At 45.5% G+C, this 25750-nt stretch overlaps 1 protein-coding gene and 1 non-coding gene across 7 annotated transcripts in view; both read left to right on the top strand.

Annotated features, from left to right (window-relative positions):
* Positions 1 to 22089, top strand: part of LOC149338409 (putative defense protein 3) — a 135831-nt gene extending 113742 nt beyond the window's left edge. For 5 of the 6 annotated variants that reach the window (XM_089547641.1, XM_089547638.1, XM_089547639.1 and 2 more), the window contains one exon: positions 21809 to 22089. In XM_089547641.1, the coding sequence (XP_089403767.1) occupies positions 21809 to 21872 (64 nt within the window). In that variant the 3' untranslated portion in view covers positions 21873 to 22089. The remainder of the gene's footprint in view (positions 1 to 21808) is intronic. The other variant, XM_089547640.1, reaches the window with a different exon arrangement.
* TRNAA-CGC (transfer RNA alanine (anticodon CGC)) lies at positions 4959 to 5030 on the top strand. The gene has a single exon. It is a non-coding gene; the product is annotated as a tRNA-Ala (tRNA).
* Positions 22090 to 25750: the final 3661 nt, after the last annotated feature.

Raw genomic sequence — 25750 nt, forward strand, 5'->3', positions numbered from 1 at the left:
CTCTGGGAACACATGGTATCGCTCGACGCTTGCGGAATGGCGCTGAAAAAGGGAATAGTTGGAGATAAGGAATACTGACGTTGCATTTTATGCCATACAAATGGGCAGTACATATCAGTTTGTATCAGCAGCTAGGTAAACAACAGCAGCGCTGTAGCGAATTCGTCGTAAGCGACACCTCCTGGTGGAATTTCGCGCCACTCGTTAAATGCTGAAAGGTGCATTATTATCTTGAAACACTTATCTAGCGGATACGCCAGCTATTTACTTAACAAGCAGCGGAAAGAAAGGGGCGCAGCATAGCCTCGGGAACCGGACCAGTCGCGCGCGCTGCAGCGGGCTGGGCGTTATGATGACCGCGGCGGCTATTGATCGGTGCGGGCCGTGAAGCTTACTAGTCGTGGTGGATTTTGCAGAGGTGTTCTACCGGGAGAAAAAATAGCTATGTTCGTCTCACACGGAAATAAACAAACATAGCTTCTCAGGTATGTATGCATGCAGCGATAAGCCGTCGCAGTAAGGAGTTCTCTGCTCCTCCGTGCACAAGCTTATGCTTTATTGCCACAATACGCTAATTTCAGTTTGTAATTATTGAGCTAACGCAGTAGGGTGCAAATTTGGCAGTCGGCAGTCGGCAGCGCAACGCCACTCCCACGGCCTTCACAGCGCACATCAGGGGAAGAATAAACAAGGTGTGCCGCGTTTCACACGCCAGAGCGCTTGGCTGCTCAAAGGAGACCACTCCCATAACATGCGAATAACAACCTTCTATGTGAATCCTTTAATAATGCAGTATGAGCCCATCGAAATCGACTTGCTCGACAATCTCATGACGGGAGCCAAGAACAAGCCCATTTCTCAATTCTCAACAAGCTCGTGTACTATGCTTGAGACAGAACAAAAGAAAAATGTTTATTTCGCTTAACTAAAAAATATTTTCCGAGCGGTCACCGCCCACGGCGTGCATGTAGGCACTTCAAAGCATCCAACTGCTCACAGGAGATGATATGGCCTTCTGACGTCAGCTATTAATTGCTGCTAGGCCAGCAGGCTGCCTTCAAAATAAAAAAATAATAATATTCACACTCTCTGCAGCTAGAAATGAGCCCCAAATTATAGATTTTTTTTAATGCAAGGGGAATCGAAATCCAATCGAATCGGAGCTTTCGCAATATGTAGGCTTCCTCTCTTGATTGCTGCTATGAGATTTGCCTAAAGCCTAAGCTTGCATTGCATCACGCATTATTTCAGTCCTACATAAATTACTGTCCCTTGTTTGAAGCACTACTTGTAAAATAAACCTAAACATATTACTCGCCCTTTAAAAGAAGGCAATTAAATTTATCGCTGGGGCGTCCTACATTGCTCATACGGAAAAGTTACTTCTACAGCATAGGATTCTTCGCGTGCATGCCACGTTTGAGTACTGCATTGCCTTAGGCTCTTGCCGCAAAGCATATCCGACTTTAGACTTAGGCTTAAAGAAAGATGCTTCTCCACCGGAAGTAAACAAGAATGGGACGTTCCTCAAAGGAGGACATTACATGGTAACCAGAACCTTCGCTTCACTTTACCATAAACGTTTAATCATCATTTTATATAAACTCAGTCATTTTTAGAGCACCCCTGAAGACCTTTAACTTGTATTTCGGTCATGCAGATCCGTCGTTCTTTTCCTTGCCTAGGGAAGCATTACCTTGAGGACCTTATTTCTTAACGTTTAAGCCACCGAGTGTTACATACTGTTCGAGGGTTTTTTGTGGTTTAGTGCTTTTCTTTTTTTTAGCTGTTGTGTACTATGTTACGACATGCTTCATGTATATGCTTGCGTGTGAGTCTGCATATGCTCTGTTGCTCATCTTTTTATTTTTTATTTTTTTTACTTGCCCAATCTGGCCTGGGTTACCCCTCAAACTACCCGGGTAGCTTTTCATCCGAGGCCGATTTCCTGTATTTCACTTGGAAAAATAAACTTTCAAAATGAAATATGCAATGTAGCTGGAAAATTGGTTTCCATGGTAATTTTAATAAAGCCCGGATCAGCTTGTTCGCCTGGGGGCCTTGAAACTAGAGTTGAAAATAAATAAATTGAATTGAATTGAATCCTAGTTCTTGTAACTAAAGCGGCAGCGAACGGTATTGCGCCTTAAAGCACAAAGTTTCTACGAATCTACGCAGAAACTTTATTTAGCAGAAACTTCGATTTATTGCCCTGTGTGGCCGATTTCCCTAATTAAATCGAATGAACGCGCGGCTCCCGACTTTTTTTTTTTTGAATTCTGCCTCGTAAGGTGGGCGGAGTCGACCAATGCGGGGAGTGCCTTTCACCCAGTCCCGTGGCGGCTTGCCGCTCTGCCATCGGCGGAGTAGTACGTAGTAGTCCGTAGAAGCAAATAGCCCACGCGCTATTTTTATTTCTGCGGGCTTATTTTGCGGTTATATTATCTTCAAATGAAACTATTTATTCGCGGAAACCTAAAAAACAAAATGAAGCGAAAGCAAAGCCTCCACGGAGCTGGCTGAAAGGCACTCCCCGCGTTGGTAGACTCCGCCCACCGTACGAGGCAGAATTAAAAAAAAAAAGGCGGGAGCCGGGTGTTAATTCGGTTTAATTAGGAAAATCGGGCCCACAGGGCAATAAGTCGCGGTTTCTAAGAATGCTCGGAACGTGTAGATCGAGTTCCCGCGGCAAAAAGACGAGTTCAGATTCCTCTTCAGTGCACCATTAACTTTTTAACAATTTCTGTTATGCTCTCTTATTATTCAGAGACGTCTAGCCAAGCGTAAGTAATATCCTTCTCAGTTTTTAGAATTTATACAGTGCGGTTACCCTCGGCGCTGCAGTTTAACAAATATTGGCTATTACCTCGAGTTGCGTGCACTGTAGAGGTTGCTTTGCCTTCAAGCTTCTCGAATGCGCATGTATTTTTGAGCGATGTAGTCGAAATTTGTTGGATACAGGGCCGTAAATATACGCGTTTTCTAAATTCTTAAGACTGATATAGATATTGTTTACGGCAGGCTACACGCCTCTGAATAATTAAGGAGCCTACCAGTAAAAATTAAGAAGTTAACTAATCAATTGTAATTAGCCAGCATGCTAGTTAGGACGTCTTAGCTGTATTGTGATGTACTGCACGGCTTACAATGCTATGCCAAAAAAGCGCTCTTCTAACTCAAAAAAGCTATTTTTAAAAATTGTGTAAAATCTTAGGTGAAACACCCTTATAAGTATACATATATGTTAATGAACAGAATGCACTCGCCAAGAATGGCATTCATTTCAAATGTTTGAGATGGAACCCGGTCCATTTCAAGAGAATATATATATATATATATATATATATATATATATATATATCCCACCGGCGGCATGTGGTTGTTTTTTTTTCTTCTGCTTTTCTAATCTTTAAGCTTTAAGCGATAACATCTTCAGTAATATTCTAAATTGATCAACACCACTAAATAAATAAATGAATTTAAAAAAAAATTCAGGGGGCACTTTGACTGTCTAAAGTGGGTAGAGGTGGAAGCGTTTTCCGCACCACCTTCGCTGTTTCTGTGGCACTGGTGGCGTCACATATATTTGACTACTAATTACTAAGTGATGGCAGATCACTAATTATTTGTTGATTACTGATTAATGCCTCAATACTAAGTAACTGCTAATTAATGACGCTTAAGCTTCGCCTTTAGGAGTGGAACGTGAGAGCGCGTTGTAGCGCTGCCAGGGAGTCCACGGAACGCCACCATCCGTTCGGCGCGATGCCTTGCCCTTTGAACGCAACGCTTTTTGAGGAAAGGAAATGGCGCAGTAATTCTCTGTCATCTCGGTGGACACCTGAACCGCACCGTAGAGGAAGGGAGGAAGTGGGAGTGAAAGAATATAGATAAAGAGGAGCCGTAATGAAGAAAATGAAAATTGTATTTGAGGAAAGGAAATTACGCAGTAACTGTCTCACATATCTCGGTGGACACCCGTGAAAATTCAGGGGGGCACTTTTTTGACCTAAAGTGTGGTCACTGATGTGTGGTTAAGATGTTAAGCTTCGCCCCTAAGAGTGGAACGCGACAGCGTCTTGCAACGCTGCCAGGGAGTCCATAGAACGCCATCGCCCATTCGGTTCTACGCCTCGCTCGTCGGTAAATTGGTTTTTGAGGAAAGGAAATGTATTTCGCTCTCATATCTCGGTGGACACCTAAACCTCGCCGGAAGGGAAGGGAGGAGGATGGCAGTGAGCGAAGACACCGTATTCACTAGACGCGCCTTTGTTCATTCCAAACCATCGAGCTGGCATGGCGGAGTGGATAGCATGCTCGTCTCTCACGCCGAAGACCGGGGTTCGATTCCTGAGCTCGACCAATTTCTTAATCGATTTTATTTATTTATATGGCCTGAGTAGTAAAGCTTATTAGGCTAATTGGGTAATTAAGCAATTAACTAAGCTCAGTCCCACTTACTTGGAGCATCACTATACACGATCCCTTCAATTGGTTGCATGGTTACTAGCCAAAGTGCAATTGGCCCCGTTTGAAATTCGCGCACTGTGACGTTACGACCGTTTCCACCAATTGAAAAGCGTGACATTTTCTGTCGACAACTGCTGCTTACAACGATGAGACATTAAAGGCTTCCGCCTTAAAAATCCCCTGTGCCCCTTGGTTTCTGTGGCTGTTGGCTTCTTTCATATTTATAACGAGCCCCTCATTACCCTTCCCTTGTTTGCTTAATTGCTTAGCGAGGGCCTCGGTTCTGGCAGCCTTGACGCCATAGGAAGCATAAGAGGGTTCTCACGCAGCTTCCATCCTCTCCGTTCGATGACGTTCTACGTCACACCTGCGGTAACTCCGGACGTTCCACGTCCGCCGCTTATGAACGTGGGTGGCGCTGATGAACACTCTCAAGGTTAGGTTACTTGTAAACATAAATACCCCCGAAAGCAGACGAATTGACAGCCGTCGCCGTAGCTCAGAGGTAGAGCACCGGACGCGCAATTCGGAGGACGTGGGTTCGGATCCCACCGGCGGCATGTGGTGTTTTTTTCTTCTGCTTTTCTAATCAATTAGCTTTAAGCGGTAACATCTTCAGTAATATTCTAAATTGATCAACACCACAAAATAAATAAATGAATTTAAAAAAAAATCCCCTGTGCCCCTTGGTTTCTGTGGCTGTTGGCTTCTTACACACACATATATATATATATATATATATATATATATATATATATATATATATATATATATGAGAGAGAGAAGCCAACAGGCACAGAAACCAAGGAACACGAGGGATTTTAATTAATTTATTTATTTTGTGCTGTTCTTCGATTAAGAATGTTACTGAATATGTTACCGCTTAAAGCTAATTGATTAGAAAAGCAGAAGAAAAAACAACCACATGCCGCCAGTGGGATCCGAACCCACGACATCCGAATTACGCGTCCGGTGCTCTACCGCTGAGCTACGGCGACGACTGTTAATTCTTCTGCTTTCGGGGATATTTATGTTTACAAATCACCTAACCTTTAGAGTGTTCACCAGCGCCACCCACGCTCTTAAGCGGCGGAAGTAGCACGTCCTGAGTTACCGCTGATGTGAAGGTAGAACGTCATCGAACGGCGAGAGTGGAAGCTGTGTGAGAACCCTCTTATGCTTCCCATGGCGTCAAGGCTGCCAGAACCGAGGACCTCGCTAAGCAATTAAGCAAACAAGAGAGGGGGGATGAGGGACTCGTTATAAATATGAGAGAAGCCAACAGCCACAGAAACCAAGGGACACGAGGGATTTTAATTATTTATTTATTTTGTGCTTTTGTTCGATTAAGAATGTTACTTAATATGTTACCGCTTAAAGCTAATTGATTAGAAAAGCAGAACATTATATACACACACACACACACACACACAAACACACACACACACACACACACACACACACACACACACACACACACACACACACACACACACACACACACACACACACACACACACACATATATATATATATATATATATATATATATATATATATGTGTGTGTGTGTGTGTGTGTGTGTCCGAGCGTGTGAAGTGCGTCGCCCCAGCCGGCGGAGTAGTAGGTGCCGCCTGATACAGCAGCAGTGGTAGAAGCGGACGCGATGGCGCTGTCGCTCGTGGCGGCGCAGCAACGGCATGGCAGGCGAAGGCGGAGTGAGCAACGGGCGGCTGCCATCTGATTGGAAAGCCAGGACTGCTTGGGTAGTGGCAGCGGTGGATGTAGGAGTAGGGCGCAAATCCGGCACGTGAGCGTCGGAAGAAACGGAATGCGCTGGTGCTGCTACGACAGGCGGTGCTGGAGGGGGCCCGCTGAGGCGCGTCCATGTCGCATGCATGCTACCTCCGGTGACTGTCTCGTTTGGCGCAGAGGCAGAGTCACTTGCGAAGCCGCCAGATGACCAGGGAGCCGTGGGAAGCAGTGCGGGTTACGCATTAGCAGCGACAGGGTCCTGGTGTGGCGTGCATGCGTGCCCCGCGACAGGAAGGACAGATGGGCTCACCGGAGAGAGGCATGAGGGGACAGGCGAACATGTGACGAGGAGCGGGGCTGCGCCGCAGGTCGGGGTACTTGCCGAAGAGGTGGGGCACGGGTCGAGAGAGACCTCTTCTGATGGTGGTCCCAAGGCAGGCACCACAGCTGGCAAGCAGGGCTGGGCAGGAGTCGTGGGACGGGTGCTCGCACGTGGATCGGCGTCTAGAGCCGAAGCTTGTTGTACCGCGTGGGACGCAGGACGGGGAAGGTTTGAGCCGAAAAACTTGAAGAAGGCGTCCTTCAAGTCATCGTAAGGGTGTTCACCCGGCGGCGGAAGGTCGAGCTGGGAAATGAGATCGGCGGGCAACTCCCTTTTCACGAGGAGGTACCGCCAGATCTGTGATCGGACGCCGTTGACGTATAGCTGAGCGGCCACTTGCAGAAACCAAACTACAGGGCTGTGCGGGCGGAACGGCCACAGCTGCAGACGTGAAGGGTCGAGAAGCTCGGGTGGCTGCCACTCGTCTTGAGCCAGGTCCTTGGCGAGAGGGCAGGTATTCGAGGGTGCGGTCGTTGTTAAAGCAACCGGGCCGGAGACGCTGGACTGTGGCGGAAGAGTACTGGCCAGTGACGGTTGCGGCGTGCTGTTTCTGGAGGATGCAGCCGAAGACGAGTGCGATGCTGGTGCGGGCGCAGGCGCTGGCGGTGGCGAAAGCGAGTCCGCCTCATCATGGAGCGGCAGCGGGTGGTATGATGCGCCGTAGTAGACGAGGACGGCAGCGCGCAACTCGTCGTAGGGCCGGCATCCCGAGGCAGGGCAGGCGAGTCGGCAGAGGAGGTCAGGCGGGAGAATGTCACAGAGGACTGCGTGTTTAAACGGCTGGATGGTAATGCCGTTCAAGTACATCGCAGCCTCCAGTTGGGCGAACCACCCGCCGACGCCTGCAGGCCGGAACGCTGGGAGCGGGGGGTTGAAATCCAGGTCTTGCCAGCCTGCCATGCTGGGACGCCGCTGGGATAGAAGGCGCGGCTCTCCGGGTCACCACGTTTATTTGAGGCTGCCTTAGAAGAGGTAGCGACAGAGCAGCAGCGGCAGCGTCCGGCGAGGCCGAAGTCCAGAGCGTTCTATTCTGCGCGAGCCGCGTTCTCCTGCACGTGCCCACCGCTTCGTCGTCTTCCCCTTGCCGAAGCGGTGGCGCTACAGCCTCCTTTACCGCCGCAACTACCTTCCCGACGGTCGCAAATGGCTCCTTGTCATTCCTCGCCACCTGCGTTCCGACATCTGCGCCTCTTTTCACGCCGACCCCCAGTGCGCTCACGCCGGTGTGGTGAAGACCTACACGCGCCTTCGACTCCGCTTCTACTGGCGGGGAATGTACCGTTTCATTCGACAGTACGTTCGCTCCTGCCCGGAATGCCAACGCCACAAAACCCCTTCTCGCCGTTCCATTGCTCCGATGCAGCCCTTGCCTTGCCCCATGCGCCCATTCGACCGCGTTGTCATCGATCTCTACGGGCCCCTTCCCATAACTCCGGCTGGACACCGCTGGGTCATAGTGGCAGTCGATCACCTTACCCGCTACGTCGAAACGTCATCTTTGCCATCCGCGTCTGCGCCCGACGTTGCGTCTTTCATCCTGCATCATCTCTTTCTACGCCATGGTTCTCCTAAGGAGCTTCTGAGTGACCGCGGCCGTGTCTTCCTCTCAGACACCGTCGAAGCCCTACTTCGCCAATGCCGCATTGTTCACCGCTCTACTACGGCCTACCACCTTCAAACGAACGGCGTTACTGAACGTTTCAATCGCACATTGACCGACATGATCGCCAAGTATGTTGCCTCGGACCACTCAAACTGGGACCGCATTCTCCCATTTGTAACATATGCGTACAACACTGCCACACAGAGCACAACTGGCTTCTCTCCGTTCTTTCTTCTTTACGGCCGCGAGCCTTCCTGTACCATGGATACCGTGCTTCCGTATCGCCCTGATATCTCCGAGTCTCTTACCCTTTCTCAAGCAGCGACCTATGCTGAAGAATGCCGCCAGCTTGCCCGCTCTTTTACAACGCAAGATCAGAATCGCCAGAAGCACCTTCACGCCCCTACCAGTCCGCTTCCGTCCTATACCCCAGACTCGCTCGTGTGGCTTTGGGTTCCCTCCACCAGTCCCGGTCTCTCCACAAAACTCATTTCAAAGTACCACGGCCCGTACCGTGTCGTATGCCAGATCTCTCCAGTCAACTACATCATTGAACCGCTTTCGCCGCCGCAAGATGCGCGCCGTCGTGGCCGTGAAACAGTGCACGTTGACCGTCTCAAGCCGTACTACGATCCGCCTACCATCTGTGCGCCCTAAGTCGGCAGGATGCCTCCTTTTTCGCCGGGGGGTAATTGTAGTGTAGCAGCCGTGCTCGCTCACTGTGGTGAACTGTAGTAGTGAAAGAAGACGACGATCCTGAGGTGTGACGCTCGCTCGCAGCCCGAACGCTTGGCCTGCACCTTTGCTGAACGTTGCAAAGCGACCTAGGTTCTGCTCAGCTACAACCCCATCCTACAATATATATATATATATATATATATATATATATATATATATATATATATATATATATATATGTTTCCCTTAACGGAGCGTATACTTCGCTATATACTCCTTCTTTAAGCAGGCAAGTGCTTCATGCTCTCGCAATTTATATATATATATATATATATATATATATATATATATATATATATAAATTGCGAGAGCATGAAGCACTTGCCTGCTTAAAGAAGGAGTATATAGCGAAGTATACGCTCCGTTAAGGGAAACATATTTATTTGACTCCACGTTTTGATCGGAAGACCAATCTTCTTCAAGAGTGGTTTGTCTTGATGTTTCCTCTTTTATAGGGGTGGGCACAGAACAGGTGAGCGAGAAACATAAGGTATATAGAAGAAGAATGAACATAAACAAACACTTTAAAAACACATCAAGACAAATAAATAAGAGGAGTGGGACCCGCACGAAAAAAATAGAGAGTGCGCAGAACAGGTATGCAGTAGGAAAATACAATGTCCGGACGGGGCCTCTGCTTTGTTAAGCAGCCCAGGCTGGCTTATTGACAGGCGTGTCCAGCTTGGAGATGGTCGACAGGGTGCATGGCCGTGCAGCAACTTTCGTGGAAAAATGCGGAAACTTGTCCCCCTTCCTCACCGCGAGGGAAGGAAAAGAAAGAGAGTAAACAAAGAGAAACAGGAAAAAAAAGATATCTTGCCCCCTTAACAAAGGATGGAGGGAAGAGGAAAATAAAAGAGAAGGGAAAGAAGCGCAGAAAAAACTTTAAAGCAGATTAAAAGCAGTGCTTTTTCGAACCCGGCATTAATGCACCCACTCCGGTTTAGCTGCTGCCTCTGGACTATGAGAAAAAAAGCGGGGGGGGGGGGGGGGGGGGGGAGTATCGGAAGGAATGTTAAAAATGTAAGCTGAAAATGTTGGAATGAAAACAAGAGAAGAATTTTTATGCCTGTGCTTTGCGGAACACATTAAAAAGCCTCCGTAGGTGATAGCGTATTAACATTGAAAATGTAGTGGAATCGCCTCAGTCGACTGGGTTACCACGGTAATATTCCCTGCGAACATCTGATGGAGTCGTTATGTCGCTTTCAGCACATCTTCGACTTGCGGAATGTGCGCCAGAAGTTGCAAAATATTATGACAAGTCGTAAAGAAACTGTGGCTCAATATGTCTGTGCTGCCGGCACGCAGCCAGTTTGTTCCGAACATATTCACAGTATGCACTCATGACGTTTTGTTATCCAAAAATCTCAACCATCGACATTCCTTTGTATACATTGCAGCGTTGCGCCTCCTTAAGGAATCTTCCAAGTGCTGCGAGTATTGAAACGCTCACAGCTTAGTGCACCAGCTTTTGCGCTCAAAACATACCCATCCGGTGGTGTTTCAGATTGCCCGTAGCTCTCAGCGATACTCATTTCAAATAAGGCACAAACAGTAGTCGTGCACCTTGGCAATCAACAAACATAATAGAAATAGACTGCGTGAACCCGATCACTTGCAAACATTCATCGCGAAGACTCCACCCGAAGTTCGGGAAAATAAAATCAAAGAAGGTTAAGAAAGAAATTATGAAACACGTGCAACGTGCGCGGCCTGAGGGTTATGCGTGCCGCTGGGCGGCATAACAGCGTCAAAGACGACTTTGTATTCAAGCTAGGCAAGCGATCACTGGACGAGCACAGTTACCAACATTGGCTATTCGCAGAAAAATTGCTAGGCTAAAGTTTTTTTTGTCAGCTTAATTCAACATGTTCAATCTGGATTCCAGCTTGTACTTGTGACCACCCGGAAGACTGCCATCGCGTACTAACTATCCCTTCGTAGTTATGTCATAAACACCGAGAGTTGATGTCTGTAAGTTTTCGTTTCTGCCTAAAACAATTATAGAATGGATTAACTTTGACCGACACGTAATCAACAAAACCTGTTCACTTGAAACCTTTGTAAAAGAGCTGCAATTGTGTTGTACTGACTGACTATACCATTCCCAACCTGTAACAGCTCGTAAAGGCTAACAGTATTTGGAAATAAATGAGTTAATAAATAAATAAATAAATAAATGAATAAATAAATAAATAAATAAATAAATAAATAAATAAACAAAAAATGCTGTGTAAGGTTTGATCTGCATTTAGAAGCGAAGTGGCGGCCACAGCCACACTCAGTCAACAGGCCTGTGCACAGCCTCCTCTCGTTGCACACTTGTTGCGATGCACCGGTGAGCTGTAGGACTTTCTCATTCTGGTGGTGCACGCATGCGGTGACGTAAGGGTAATTTAGCCGTTTCAGTAAAGCGCTACCATGGAGGCGCTACACGAATGTTAAAGGAATGAAAAAGCTAAGATCACAAAAAAGTAATTTTTATTGACGAAGTTTAGCGGCCATAGCGTCGAGCATGGTTACTTTCTCTGCAGGAGATCAGCTTCAAACGTGTCATTGGCTCGCTTCCTTCACCGTGTTGACTTATGCGAAGACACCTCACTTCAGGATATTAGCTGATGCTTCCCACTCAGCATCGGCACGCGTTGCAAGCACGACAGCACTTCCCTTGCTTAACGGGTCTGTGAGGCCGCTGATCAGCGCGTGAAGACTGGACGGACTGCGACGAAATTGTATCGAGTGCCTGCTTAAGTTGCCTGGTGCATGCTTTCAATGCCGCATGTAATATACACTCGGCTTGCCTCACTCCTATTTGTGGTCTAGCATAGAGGATATGAATTTCTGCTGTTACCATTTAAGCTGTCCCCGGGAAATGTGTTACATTGACATCTTTATTCACAGTGGATGCGCTGCAGGAAAAAGCAGCATGTTATTGACCTCAAATTGTCCTCACTCTGAAACACCTGCGCTTGCCACATCCCCGGAACCTTCCCGTTCTCATCGATCTATTTCTTCCTGCGCTGCTTCACTATGTTTGTCTTCACTTGGAATCCATTCCATTAGCCACAGCGACCATCGATCGTTTTCGTATTACAGGCCTTACCCATGGGCGTTTCTTCACCTCAGCGAGGATACAATCTATCATGTTTGTGCGTTAAACCATTCCGCTCTCTTACTTTCTATAGCTTGCTAGGCTATCCTCAATCAATTTCACGCGTTTTCTTTCGAGTCACTATCTGTTATACTCACGGAGAGTATTAGAAGCGAAAGCTAATACCTGTTTCCCTCATGGGCTATGCCGCCATGATGCTGTGACCTAAGAGCAGAAGCCAATTGCTCTCATTTGATTTTATGTTTGCCTGCTACTTTCTTGAGCTCCCAACATCCAACGAATCGCCGCCTGTTAGCTTCTTCCCCGACTGTTGGGCTTTCTTTACTTTTCATCATATTCCTATCCCCTGAATTCTGTTTTGATAATTTATGTCCTGTGTCTTGCTCTGAAATCTGCGACTGGACTTTCTTACCAAGGTGATGTCATCAGCAAATCAAATATTAGCAAGGTATTCTCCTTTGAATTCTATTCTCAGCTTTTTTGAAGAAAATGCAAGCCTGTAAATATTTTTTGTAAACCGGAATGGAATAGAGCTGTAGGGATTTTGTTTCTCCTAACGCTCATCTGACTGGTATTTTTTGTGTTTGTGTACGAAAATAACAGGCGCTGTGCATAGCTAATAGATGTTGACCAGCACAAACAGATACTCTTCTTGCACATCCCAGCGACGGATGTCGCTCTAGCCGGTGATGCTAATTAATATAGCGCATTCTCGCAGTACATTAAGTACATATGGGACTAGTAGTACCTAAGGGACTGGTTGTATTCTACGCGTTACCTATAACCTCGATAATGGTGGCAGTACAGTGGAGTGCCCCTTCTGGAAACAGCCTTTGCGTAACTAAATTAGAATGTTATTAACACAGTCGAAGGTTATTAACGCCCTGCTCTTATTGCGCACTCCTTTATTATGCGAGTGCACACGTGCGCACACTTCACATCTGCGAAAAATTGCTCATCCTGTTTTTTGGACCTTGTACTACATTGCTTGCACAAACATCTCCGGTGAACTATCCCGTCGGGCCTGCAGCTCCTGCTTATTACCTTAGCTGTCGCCACATCGAGATAGCGCACGTACTCGCTCGCAGCCATCTGCTTGCCGCCTTCGTTATTACCACAGGCCTGCGACCAGAATGGCCGCTTTGTTGGGCAGGACAATCTTCGATTTTCTCTGTAAGCACCAAGTTCGGAGCAGGTAGTGAGCTATTTGATCTATCGCTTTTCAAGTCTTCACAATTCCCTTTCCTATGGACTGAGATAATGGTAGCATTACATCATAATTACGGTATACTTGACATCATGAGGCGTTGTGTACGCGCTGTGGCAAAATTTTCTAGCCAATTATATGCTGTTCCGCTGTCATATCTGCAGTATATTTCATCTTTGCAGGCCGCTTTCTGCCTTTCTATTGGTCGTCAGGTTTTTCCTGCTTAAGCCTTCGTTACCAGCTGGATGTCTCTTTACCCTTCCCTCGTACCACGCTCAGTAGCGCCATGGTTATTTCGGCCAGTATACTAACTCGTGTGCAAACTCTAGGCTTTCTTTCTAATTCTTATCGGTATCGCTAATGACATTGCCTGCGGCTGTCCTCATCTGGTTTTCTCCCATGCATAAATTTTTCTTTGCGGACTATCCAATTTCTAAGTTTTTTAGAGCTTGCTTCAGTCTCTCTATATAACAGTCCATTTATTCGTTTACTCATTCTTAGCAACTACCTTCGATAATTCTGGCAGCTCTATTCTACCTGAGGGATTAGATGCTTCCATGCTTAGGCATTTCATAGCCAGATCATTTCTCTTCTCAGAGAGCTTGCCAGTATAATCCCTAGTTAACTTCGTCCTGCTGCTATTGCGCACTCCTTGATTATACAAGTGCACGCGTGCACACACCACACACCTGCGAAAGATTTCTCATCCGGCTTCGTGGGTCCCTGTGCAGTGCTAGGCAAACATCCCCGGTGAACTATTGCGTTGCGCCTAGCCTTCGCCCTAGCCTTCGCCACATCGAGAGAGCGCAGGCATGCCACGCTAGCAGCTTGTGGCCCTATGTTTTGGGCGGCCGTCTCATCTGCAGGAAGTGCTTGGTTCGAAACCCACCGCAGGACACCCGCCACCAGAAAAAATGGGAAAGAGTGTCCCCTGGCCTGGCGCCCGGCTTTCTTTAGGAGTGTGCGCTTGGAAGAAACTCTGTAAACCTCGCTTGTGCCCCTCGCGGGCCAAGCCTAGCTTCGAACGACCTCGCAGCCTGCTAAAGAAGGTACAGTTCAGCCAACGCCGTTCGAACGCGAGCAAAACCTTTATGCGCTGTCACTGGGTGCGCGCACGCCCTAGCGCAACGGCCTAGCTCTCCTCCTCCGTGAGGACAAAGCAGCCCTTCCGCAGAGAAGGAAACTCTTTTTAAGCGCCACGGTGTCTACGCGACGACGCCTTTCTCCTAGCGAGGTGCACACACGGCGCCTCCTGTTCTTTCGACAGAACGCACAACTCTCGCCGAACCTCGATACTGTGCCACACAGCAGCATCAGCGGCCGTCGCTGGGCAGGGCAATAAGTGTGAGCATTGTGCGTGACGTTCATCATTACCTGCCAATTTTAATGTCATTTCGTCTTCATCTCGGTAGAAAGGCAATATTACTGCATGTGAAATGAGGCGAGTTCCATATGTTATCGCTATATTATTATTCTTTGCTGTACGCTTAGATCACCGTCCTTTCTTTTAAAGAAATACCGGTTCTGGAGGGGCATTATAAACCCGCCTACTTCACCTCTTACCTTTGTCGATTCTACGTCTCCATAAAAGCTTCCCACGATATCATTATTACTTCATGTCGGTGTGTAGACATGGCCGACCTTCAAATAATGAGGGACCGCAAGCTGGATGTTCAGGTTTGGATTCATTTTTGGATCGGCTTGCTTAACTTGAATTGTCTTACTTGAATCTCCATAATGGACTAGTCTTGTAGTATGACTAATATGAACAAGAAGCTAATGCATGTTCTTAAGCGTAATACGCTTAGTTCTTGCTTCTCTGGTAAACCGTAATGACAGAATTCATGCATATCCTCTAACTGTTCTGATTCATGGCTCATCTTCTTTTCTAACATGGCTGAGTCTTGTGATGCCCCCTTTAGTGTGCAGTACCTTCACAAATAGAATTGTTTTGACTAACTTAATAATAGGGGAAGCATTCCGGTAACTTAATTTGCAAAAAAATGTATGAGTCACCCCGATCATGAGGCTTACCTCGCATTTGTTTGATTCAATGCTGTGTCAGGGACATTTATATTTTAAAGCTAGTTACATTTAGCAATAGATAATTTTTCCATTGCGTCAGATTTCGAAATTCTCATAATTTCAAATGAATTACAAAATCGATTCTATTAGTCTTTAAGAAGCAGGGAGTTTGCTATGTTCCTGTGCTTTCGAAATACTTTTTTTCTGCACAAGTTCCAGCGACTCTCTATAATGTGCAGGGGATGGGCTTCGAGAATATTTTCTTTCCGTTTAGGTTAAGTTTGTGTGCTCTATGTGGGCACCATTGGTTAGTGCTTTGCCTATCAGCTTTCCAGAGCAGCACAAGTCGAAGAAGAAATGGTTCTGACAGCTTGTCTAACAGTTTTCATTTGTTGGATACACCTCGGCAGTAATAAAGACCATCTAATTTATAGGTTAAATTTTCTGTTGTACTATTATTCCAGTTCAATCTCGCGTAAATTGTTATTCTCAATTCTTAAATTCAGTGTTTCTTTTAGCTGCTTAAGTTAAAATTTTCAGCGGCTCTGCTGTTCTGTGGCAACGACTGGAACTCTCTGAAGGTTTCGGTCATCGCACTTCTCTCGCCTAGTTTACAGTTCATTGCGAAAACTTGGCGTGATGACGAAACGGAACACATTTTAGGGTGGATTTGTGCACCCTTTATGCACAAGTCCAGAAAATCTGGATAAAGGTTATGAGCTGCCGCATGTTTTACCTCGTGCGCATGGCGCTGAGTGCATGAAATAAAGCCGTAATTTAAAATATGTATTCAAATTTTTTTGGTAACTATGGGCTTCAGAACCAGGAGGTTCGAGTGTAGGAATTGTTTTGAAGTGAGATTTTGCAGCCCCTATAAAGAGCTGGTAGGGTTTATCGATATGATCGCGCGACACGTCAGTAATCTTTTGTGGCTTTTTTTAAATTACAAGTGAAAATTGCCGTTTAGCTAAGAGTTACATCCAATTACTACGGTCGGCCTAGACAGCGCATGTTGCGATGTGCCGGAAAACTGGGCTTATTATGTCGTCGATAATTTCACGTCAAATGCTTCTTCCTAAGGGTCTGAACATCTACTGCGCACTTAATGGGGGCTTATACACACTTTTTGTTCACCTTTGGTGTAGTCATTACTTACACAGACCTACTCCTTATTTACGCAAGGTCATCTACCAGTAAGGGACCTTACTAGCGATGCACTATCCATAGTACCATCGATAGTAGTACATCGATAGTACTGTCGACAGTACTATCGATCGTTCCATTGATAGTACTATTGATAGCCGTATAGATAGTATTTGTTATATATAGTACTATCGATACTATTAAATAAACCACGCGTTCCCACTGCATCCTAAACTTGGCTTCCCGGGAGTGTGGTATGGAGGTGATGGTATGAGTAACTGACAGGTCTCGCCCGTTTTCGCGGCCTACGCGTCACCGAGCTCTACAGATGTTCCCTACCTAAAGTTGCTGGATAAAATGTTAGCGTGGGAGTGTCCTAGATGCGAAGCATGTGTGCGAAAACCATTTCTGTAGCGGTTTCGTCAGCAAGCCATCACAACTCGAGCTGTTTGTTCTTTCATCGGATGCAGTTCCAGGTATTTTTCCGAACTGTCCCAGTCCACGTTAAATAACCACAGCTGTTCGAAATTTACCCGGAGACCTCCACTACGGCATCCCTCATAGCTTGAGTCTCTTTGGACCATTAAGCCTCATGAGACCGTGAAACCAATCAGGTTTGGTAACCAAAATGTTTTGGTTATATTGCTGGCCAACAAACGCATAATATTAATATTGTTACTATCAATAGTCTCACCATCGACAGTTTCACTATCGATAGTCTTACTATCGATAGCGGTACTATTGATAGCAGCCCAAACGATAGCAACACTATCGATAGTAATACTATTGACAGCATACCATCGATAGTAATACTATCGATAATATCACTATCGATAGCATTACTATCGATAGTAGACTATCGATATTACTATCGATACTAGCGATAGTCAATTTTTTAATAGTTTTGCATCACTAGACCTTACGCGATGCGATGCGTTCAAACTAAACATCACCTATTCTTATTTGCTTGGACGGCATCTTGTTTTCTGAAATGCACTGCCTGGATTTAATACCGAGCCGAACCGTTCTAAACAAAGCTATAGGTCACGGCTTGCCGGTGAACGCTACGGAATCAGGATCCTACTACGACGTGCTTCGTACCTACATCAAACAAGAAGCATCTAGTTTCTCGAGAGACATTCGTTCCTTTGTACAGCCTTTGGTCTTTAAAATATTTTCGGCAATACAGGAAAAGTGGTAGGGCTGTAACGTTAATAAAGCGAGCAGACGTGGAAAACCAGGCGTTTAGTCTGGCTGGATAATGGTTTTGCTTTCTTCGGTTGTCGGCACGTCTGGCGACGATATTAAACTCAGGTTAAGCTCTGATCGAGGTTATGCCAATCTGATCTGTTTGCGCCCGAGATGAAAGTTGATGAAGATGATGTTGTGCAGTGCACAGTGCGGGAGTGTGTTGCAGTTTAACATCAGACGTGATTGGGTGCTGTAATAGCATTGTGCTCTCGTGCAGTGGTCAGCGAAGCTGATGTGTGAGCGCCCGGAGCGGGTTCGAAACCCATTCGCAGCGATATTTATTTTATTTCTGCACCGCAAAGGTCAGGGACGCCACGAGATTCTTGGTTGGGTTTAACCCCGTAAAGTGTTGCCTTCGCACTAAAAAGACACGGTGTGAATCTAGCCTCAGAGGAACCTTCATTTTCTGCGCGGGATGCTTCCGACTGATTACCGCTAGCAGTATGCCAGCAGCTCTTGAAATCAGCCTCGAAACTTTACCACTTTAAGTGACTTTTCTGTCTTTATAGCTGAGGCCGTGTTGGCATATTTTAAAATGTTTATCTTTCAGTGTCTTGAAAAAATAATGGCTCTGATATCGTACGCCGTATCCGCGGCCGCATTCAGTGGCACAGCAAATTTTTATTTTTTAGTTATTTATTTATTTAGTACATACTGCTAGCCTCATGCGGAGGCTGTTGCAGGATTGGGGCATATTATACAAGGGGAAAACGACAGTAAAACAAAGTACACTTAACTAATTGTTATAGAATTCTAGTTGGCACAGTGGAACAAAGGACACAAACTGCAGTCAGAGATCATAACTGATAAAAAAATTTGCAGGAGGGCAAAAGTAACAAATCGAGAACATTCTGCAGTCAGGATACAGTTGATAGCTGGGAAAGAAAACTTTCCAGGGACGGGCACTTGACCACGTCATCAGGTAGAGCATTCCACTCACAGTCTGCTTGGGGGAAAAATTAATACTTAAAGGTGTTGCTCTGTGCCCGGTATTCGATTAAATGCTTGGAATGTTGTGTTCTAGTGCTGCGGTGAGCTGAGCGGGAGATGGAAGTCTCACTGTTGATTTTAAATGCTCCGGACAAGAGAAGATAAATATATTTGAGGCGTATATGCTTGGCGCGACTACTAATAGTGCTGAGACCAGCCTGAGTAAGAAGTTCGAAGTTCGAAGCTCGGAGTTGGGTAAGAAGTTCGGAAGTTCGGCAGCACGTATAAACAGGACGCAAAACAGCGAATTATTCAGACGCCTAGTAGTGAACAGAAAGTAGGACCGCTTCACATCTGAGCTCATTGCTGCAAAAAAAAAAAAAAAATGTAGCTTGCATATTACTCGAAGCAGGTGCGTTCTTGCCAGAAACAAGACTAAAAGAAACTCGACAGCAGCGCCATTAGTGTCTATGGGGGGACCAAGGCCACGTTTACAGCTGAAGTGAGGAAGTGAACCTTTTCATCAAAACATTGCGCATGCTAGAACGCGTAACGCTAATTAGAAAAATGTTGCCAGCATATTTAGCTTGCGGCCTGTATTTACCATAACTTCTTGATAACGAAGCCTAATATATCGAAGCCGAATCATATTAGATGGTTTCTTCTTCGGTAGGCACCTTCATTTAAATGCTTCTTGTTAAACTTTATGCTGCTAGACTGCTATATGAAGGGAATGGTAATTAGTAAAGTGAACAGTCATCACACATTTTGTATCCTTTTGAGACTCGCGATGCATTTCAGTTCACAAATTTTTTGTGGCCTTTCAGAATAAGCTTGTAGAAATACAAAGGTGAAAAGTGAGAGATATTTTTTCAGCAGCACTTATAGCTTCAGCTCCGCACGATGTCCAATATATTGGACACCAGGACTCTAGCCATAGTTTTCCACCCAGTGAGCATGCCACAAATTACTTGAGATATTGCTGTGACACTTGTGCGACTAAGTATAGAGGTCACCGTTGAGTCCGCCGTACTCAAATTAGGTTGCACAGCAATTTTTATCTTATTTGGTAGAAGTCAAATTCTGGAGGTGGTCCAGCTATATTTGGAGGTCACCATTGAGTTGGCCATGCTCAGTTAGATTGGAAAACAATTTTTGTCCAATTCAGCCGAAGTCGAATTCAGGGGGCTCTGTGGGCCAAATTTCGGGGGTGGCCTACCTAAATTTCGAGATCACCAGTGAGTTCGCCATACTGAAATTATGTTGGACACCTATTTTAGGGAAATTCGGACGAAGTGAAATTTTGAAGACCCTGTGGGCCAAATTTCGGGAGTGGCCCACATAAATTTGGAGGCCACCATTTAGGGACCGTCGACATCACTGGTTTCGTCCGTGCATTTATCCTAAAGTGTTACACTGATGTTTGGATCGACAATAGTGTCGTCGTCGCTATCCGATAGGCCATTGTCCCACTTGTTGCCGTGTGCAGTTCTTTGCAAAACTGCTTTGGCATTCTCATCAGAAACGCGAGGCCTGCCAACAAGAAAAACAAGACATAATTTCGTCCCGAGCCATTAAATACCAGCAGTATTCGTTTACTGTGATTACCAAAGCCATCTCAAAAGCATGGTCAAAATAACCGGGTTGAGTCCCAGTGTCCAAGGTACTGTACACGCGAAATCAAATTAAAAGCAGAAAAAAGTGAAGGCGTGTAGAGTTAAAATCCTAATATCTGGTTCTTTCCTATTCTATTTTTGTTCATATCACACTAAATTTATTCCCGGAGAATTGGCAAAAATCGCAGAAACAATACTTAGCTCTCAGTCGGTGGCGTAGAACGCAGCGCCACTGAACGCTGCCATTGTCGAAGTGCTTTGGCGCGGAAGCGAATAATTTTAGTCCAAAAACGATGCACAGATGGTACCACCTGTTGTCCAATGTATTGGACAACTGGGTTTCATGAAGATGAATGCTTTGGTGTAGGAGGACTGGCTTAATAACTAATGTCCAATATATTGGACATATTTTCACAGATGGGTCTCAGGAAATGTATATCGCAGCAGCTGTACCTCGGCAGCTATTTTGGAATGCTTTTCTGGTGAGGAGCAGATATATATATATAACCCTTAATAACCCGGTTGAACTTTCTACTTCCTACAAGTATTTGGGACTACACCTTCAGTCTAATTTAACATGGAATTACCATCTTAGCCATATTCTTGCAGCTGCTAACCGCTCTCTGGGTCTTCTAAAACGTAACCTTAAATAAGCGCCTTTCCACCTGAAAAAACTAGCATATGTTACCTTAATACGGCCTAAAATCGAATATGCGTCGGCCATCTGGGACCCGGATCAAGCATACCTTATTGATGACTTGGAATCTTTGCAAAACCATGCCGTTAGATTCATCTTTTCTGATTATTCTCGTCATACTAGCGTCACCGCACTAAAGGCTCGCGCCGAACTTGATACGTTATCACATCGCCGCAAACTATCACGCTTGACACTTTTCCATAAACTTTACCATCATGTTCAGCTCCATGACGATTTTTTTCAATCACCTGAATCTTTTTTTCCACGTCGCGACCACCCGCTGAAAGTTAAACGCATATCATGCCACACTTCTTCGTTTGCTAACTCTTTCATACCACGTACTATAGTCGACTGGAATAATCTTCCATCACACATCGCTTCTGAACGGGATCTTAATAAGTTTCAGGACCTTCTTACCCAAATGTCTGTTTAGCTTCACTAATTGATTGTACCACATGCTGCATTCAGCTTTTTTGTTATTTTGTTTTGTTCCTGCGGTTGTTATGCCTCTAAAACACTATCTGTTCTTTTTTGTGTGTAAATTACAATGTATACTACAGGTTTTTGTTTATTTCTTTTGTTTTCTACATGTGCTTTCTGTTCTTATGTATAGCACATTGGCGCTTGCTCAATATTATTTTGTGTTGTGTGTCATTGCTCCCCCCTATGTAATTACCTCGATTGAGGGCCTTTAGGGGTTTATTGAATAAATAAATAAATAAATAAATAAATAAATAAATAAATAAATAAATAAATAAATATCCAAAGGCAAGGCGTAAATCAGCAAGAAAGCATCTCATTAAACAAATGCTGCTTGGCTGATGTTCCCCTGTTGACTTTCCTCACATTTACTGTGTGTGTGTGTTTCTATGTGCAGGGCAACCGTAGCAAAGGACTACTACAAATATTACACCAACATCATCAGCTTGGCGGAAGAATAGCTTGATTCAAAAACCTGCTTGGAGCCCCTGGACCTTTTATTTTTATTATCGCAGTCTTACAAATGCCATTACCCAAAGGGCAACGTGTGGGGCCCTCCCCAAGCAAATCGCATATTTTTTTTTTTTAGCTGAAGTACAATAGTTACCACTAGGCTGTAAAAAAGAAAGTAATGAGCTCACCCTGTGTGCCGAGAAGATGTGAATAAAAGTAATCAAGCTGCTTATAACACGTTTACTTGTTTACTTTCATTTGTATGTTATCCTATACATTCGCACATGAGTAGTGCAAACAGGAATATTTGGTCGGGTGCGCGAAGTTCAGTGTTCTTTTGTTTAAGGTTAACGAGCTAGGTTAAAAAATTCAGAATCCTGTTTTCTCTTTTGAGGGTACCTACCGGAGATCCACTGGGATTCCCGTGCGCGCTAACACTAGTATGTTTTTTTTTTGTGTGTGTGTGTGGGGGGGGGGGGGGGGTAGACAGTATGTTACGTGAGTACAGTAGTTGATCTTCATTATAATGAAGCTGAAATGGCCCAGTCATAGTTTGTTACAGGTTTAGCATTGTTATCGCCCGTGTTGACCGAGCTTCAAGGATAATTGTCAAGCCTTCGTTTTATCCATTATTTCGATATAACGCGGTTCGACTGTGTATCGTTTGGGGAAGGCCTGCTGGGTGGCCCTTGAAGGTACTTGGAGAACCACGGATATCAACATCATCATGACACAAGTCAGGCCTCCTGCACTGACCTCTAATTAGACCGGTCCTGCTCTCTCTTAGGACCACCCTAGGCCACAGATATCTGCTGATCGGCAGAGGTAATGATAACTATTCCTTCCGGAATGCATTTCGTTGCCCTATTGGCGTCCATCTTCTCTCTCTGGTAGCAGCTAGGAAATTATTTACTCGTGTTGGTTCCCTAACTACATTCTGCCCGCGTCTCTTGATGTTGCCTCTATGACTGATTCTTATAAGGCTTCACCGCTTCACTGTTCATCTTTACCGGCCTATATATCCTCCTGTAGGCGCCTTTGGACTCATTCTGACAGCAGCTGTACTTCGATTGCGCAGTGAACCGCACACGATACGCTTCACGATCAGGCTCGCGCGCTGCATTGCTAGCGGTGAACACACACGCTGTGCGAGGAGACTTTTTCGGCTGCGTCATGTCACCGCACCGAAAGATACGCTCAGCACTGACAAAAAGAAAGACGAAATAAGTTGCGCTCGAACCGGCCTTAAGTCGAACAAAAGGCAGCCTGGGGACGACCTCTAGACGCCGTCTTTGCCGTCACCTCTAGCAGCCTCTTTCAACCGTGCATAAGCCTCCTTCCACTTCCTCCCCCCTCCCCTTTCCTATTTCTTTGCCAACATCGGCGAGATTTCAGGCAACGGGTCGATAAAAGCTGAGGTGTAAAAAAACGCGCATGGCTGCAAAAAGGCCGAGCAAGATCAAGCGATATTTGTGGGTTTGTGGCAAGTATATTGCGATGTTGATTATTTTGTGACAAGTTAAACCAATAAACAAACATAAATCAAGCATATATTGCTGGCACTAAGATTCCACCCCGCCGTGGCGCGAACAGAACAATTTCTTTGGCCAGTGCACGAAAGCAATAGGCTATTGCCGCAGCCGATCACGCCTCGTGTTGTTTTTGTTGTTGTCCTCGTGTTAAACGGCGACACACTCTCACGCCGTCCATTGCACATCGTTGTTATCGCTCATGCGATTCTCCGTTCGCATGTTTATAGAGTTTAGGCAAAAATTCTTTGTAATTTTTATTCTTTCGCATGTCACGTGTGCCAAATTGCAATCGCCATCGCTTTTGCCGGTCATGGTTTCCAAGCGCTCTTTACCTTCTTCTCCTTCTTCTTCCTGTGTGGTGTTCGCGCTGCTGATATGGATGGTTTCCAACAACGACACTCATGGAAAGGGGAGAACGCATTGATCAGAAAAAATTCTCCAAAAAGTGTCTACAATGTCGCTAACTAAACTGCCGCGGAGTTGAGCAAAGAAGACAGCAAAATTTTATTGCGCCTAAAAATCTGCGTGCTTAAAATTAAGTGCTCAGTCCCATTAACATCTGCCCTGCATTATATTTAAACTAGATCCTCGTCGCATTGAGTTGCACTGTTCATTTCTAGGGAAATGGATGCATATTCTCAGTGTATTTGCTTGAAGAGGCAATAGAAAGGTGGCTACCACCTGAAAGGTTATTGTGTAGATTGTCATTTTTGCCGAACAAGCCGGCTTGTCTGTGTACGCAATACATAGTCATAGTGCCAGGTGGAATCGCACCATATGGCTGCGTTTTCGAGTACAAGGTAAGCATTTTGAGTCTCTTAACATTTTAGGTGCATTTTGTGTCCTCTGTAATGATGTATGATACATTGGACAGCATGCGCCAGAGCAAGCTGGTCGCACCTGTCCCCTAAATAATTAATATTTAAAATCCTTTGACAGCCGGTTTCGATTTAATCAACCGAATGGTCACTGTGGAGCGTACAAACGATTTTGGTGACATGGCCCGCAAAAAAAAACTACAATTTATTTGTTGACACTTCATTTGGTGTCATTCCAGCTCTTCAAACAGGCTTCTTTAAGCATTCAAGGGAATTAAAACTTTGCATCAGCGATTATTTGAAGCCTTTTTTATGCCTCTCGTGAAAGAAATGCTCTACATCCGCCACATCCATCGTTTGCTAGGTGAAGCGGAAACCGTTGCAGCGCCAGGAAGAAATCAGGCCATAAATTATCTTGCGCTCATAAGGGAATAGGATGGGGTGAGGGAGGGGGGGGGGTCTTTACGCATGATTCGAAAGAATAAACGAAAAAAAGGTTTTGGTGCGTACAGTTCTAACTATATTCTGTTCCTGGAAAAAAACAAGACGAGCATGCTACAACCGCGCCGTCTACATGGATCTAGATTGAACCAAAAGGGTTCAGCTTAAGTTGAGGACAACGCAGCGAGCTTTGGAATCAAAAATGGTAGGTGTAACTTTAGGAGACCGGAAACGGGCAGAGTGGGCGAGGGAACAAACGCGTGTTAATAACTGTCAGGTCGAAATCAAGAGGAAGGAGCGTGCTTGGGCAGGACATGTAAGGCGAAGGCAAGATAACTGCTTATCCGTAAGGGTAACAAAGTGGATTCAAAGAGAAGGCAAGCGTGGCAGGAGGCGGCAGAAAGTTAGGGGGGCGGATGTCATTAAGAAGTTTGGGGGGATACAGTGGCTGCAGCTGGCAAAGGACAGGGTTAATTGGAGAGACATTGGAGAGGCTTTTGCCGTGCATAGGGCGTAGCCAGGCTGATGACGATGATGAGGCTGTACGATGCACTTTTTTTGCCTTGGTGGCAAATTATATCAAGATATTTCTGCAGAGCATTTAATTTTATTTTCTCTCCTCAAGCGAACAAAACTGGTTTCATGAAAATCTTCCTGAATGACATATTACATGGGAAGAGAAGAGAAACAACTAACATCCAGCTTCATCCGAGCCACCGCGGTGGCTCAGTGGTTATGGTGTAGGGCTGCTGACGCGAAAAAGAAGGGTTTCATCCCAGCCATGGTGGTCGCATTTTGTTAGAGGCGAAATGCGGAATGTCCGTTTACTGTGCTACATCATTGTACTTTAAAGAACCCCAGGCCGTCGAAATTATCCGGAGCCCTCCACTACGATGTCCATCATAGTCATTGTCTCTATGACACGTTAAACCCCTTGAAACCAACCAAAGCCTAAGGTAAAAGCTTGGGTGAGTTGGTGGTTGTCCATTCTAAAACAGCGCAAAAAAGACAAGGACAGCAGGAAGAGACGTACAAACAGGCGATGACTCACAACTAGGATTTTATTATAGAGACACGACCTTATATATATGTGGC

The sequence above is a fragment of the Amblyomma mixtum genome, chromosome 6, assembly GCF_055824585.1.
Source record: "Amblyomma mixtum isolate Tamu chromosome 6, ASM5582458v1, whole genome shotgun sequence".
NCBI classification, from domain to species: Eukaryota; Metazoa; Arthropoda; class Arachnida; order Ixodida; family Ixodidae; genus Amblyomma; species Amblyomma mixtum.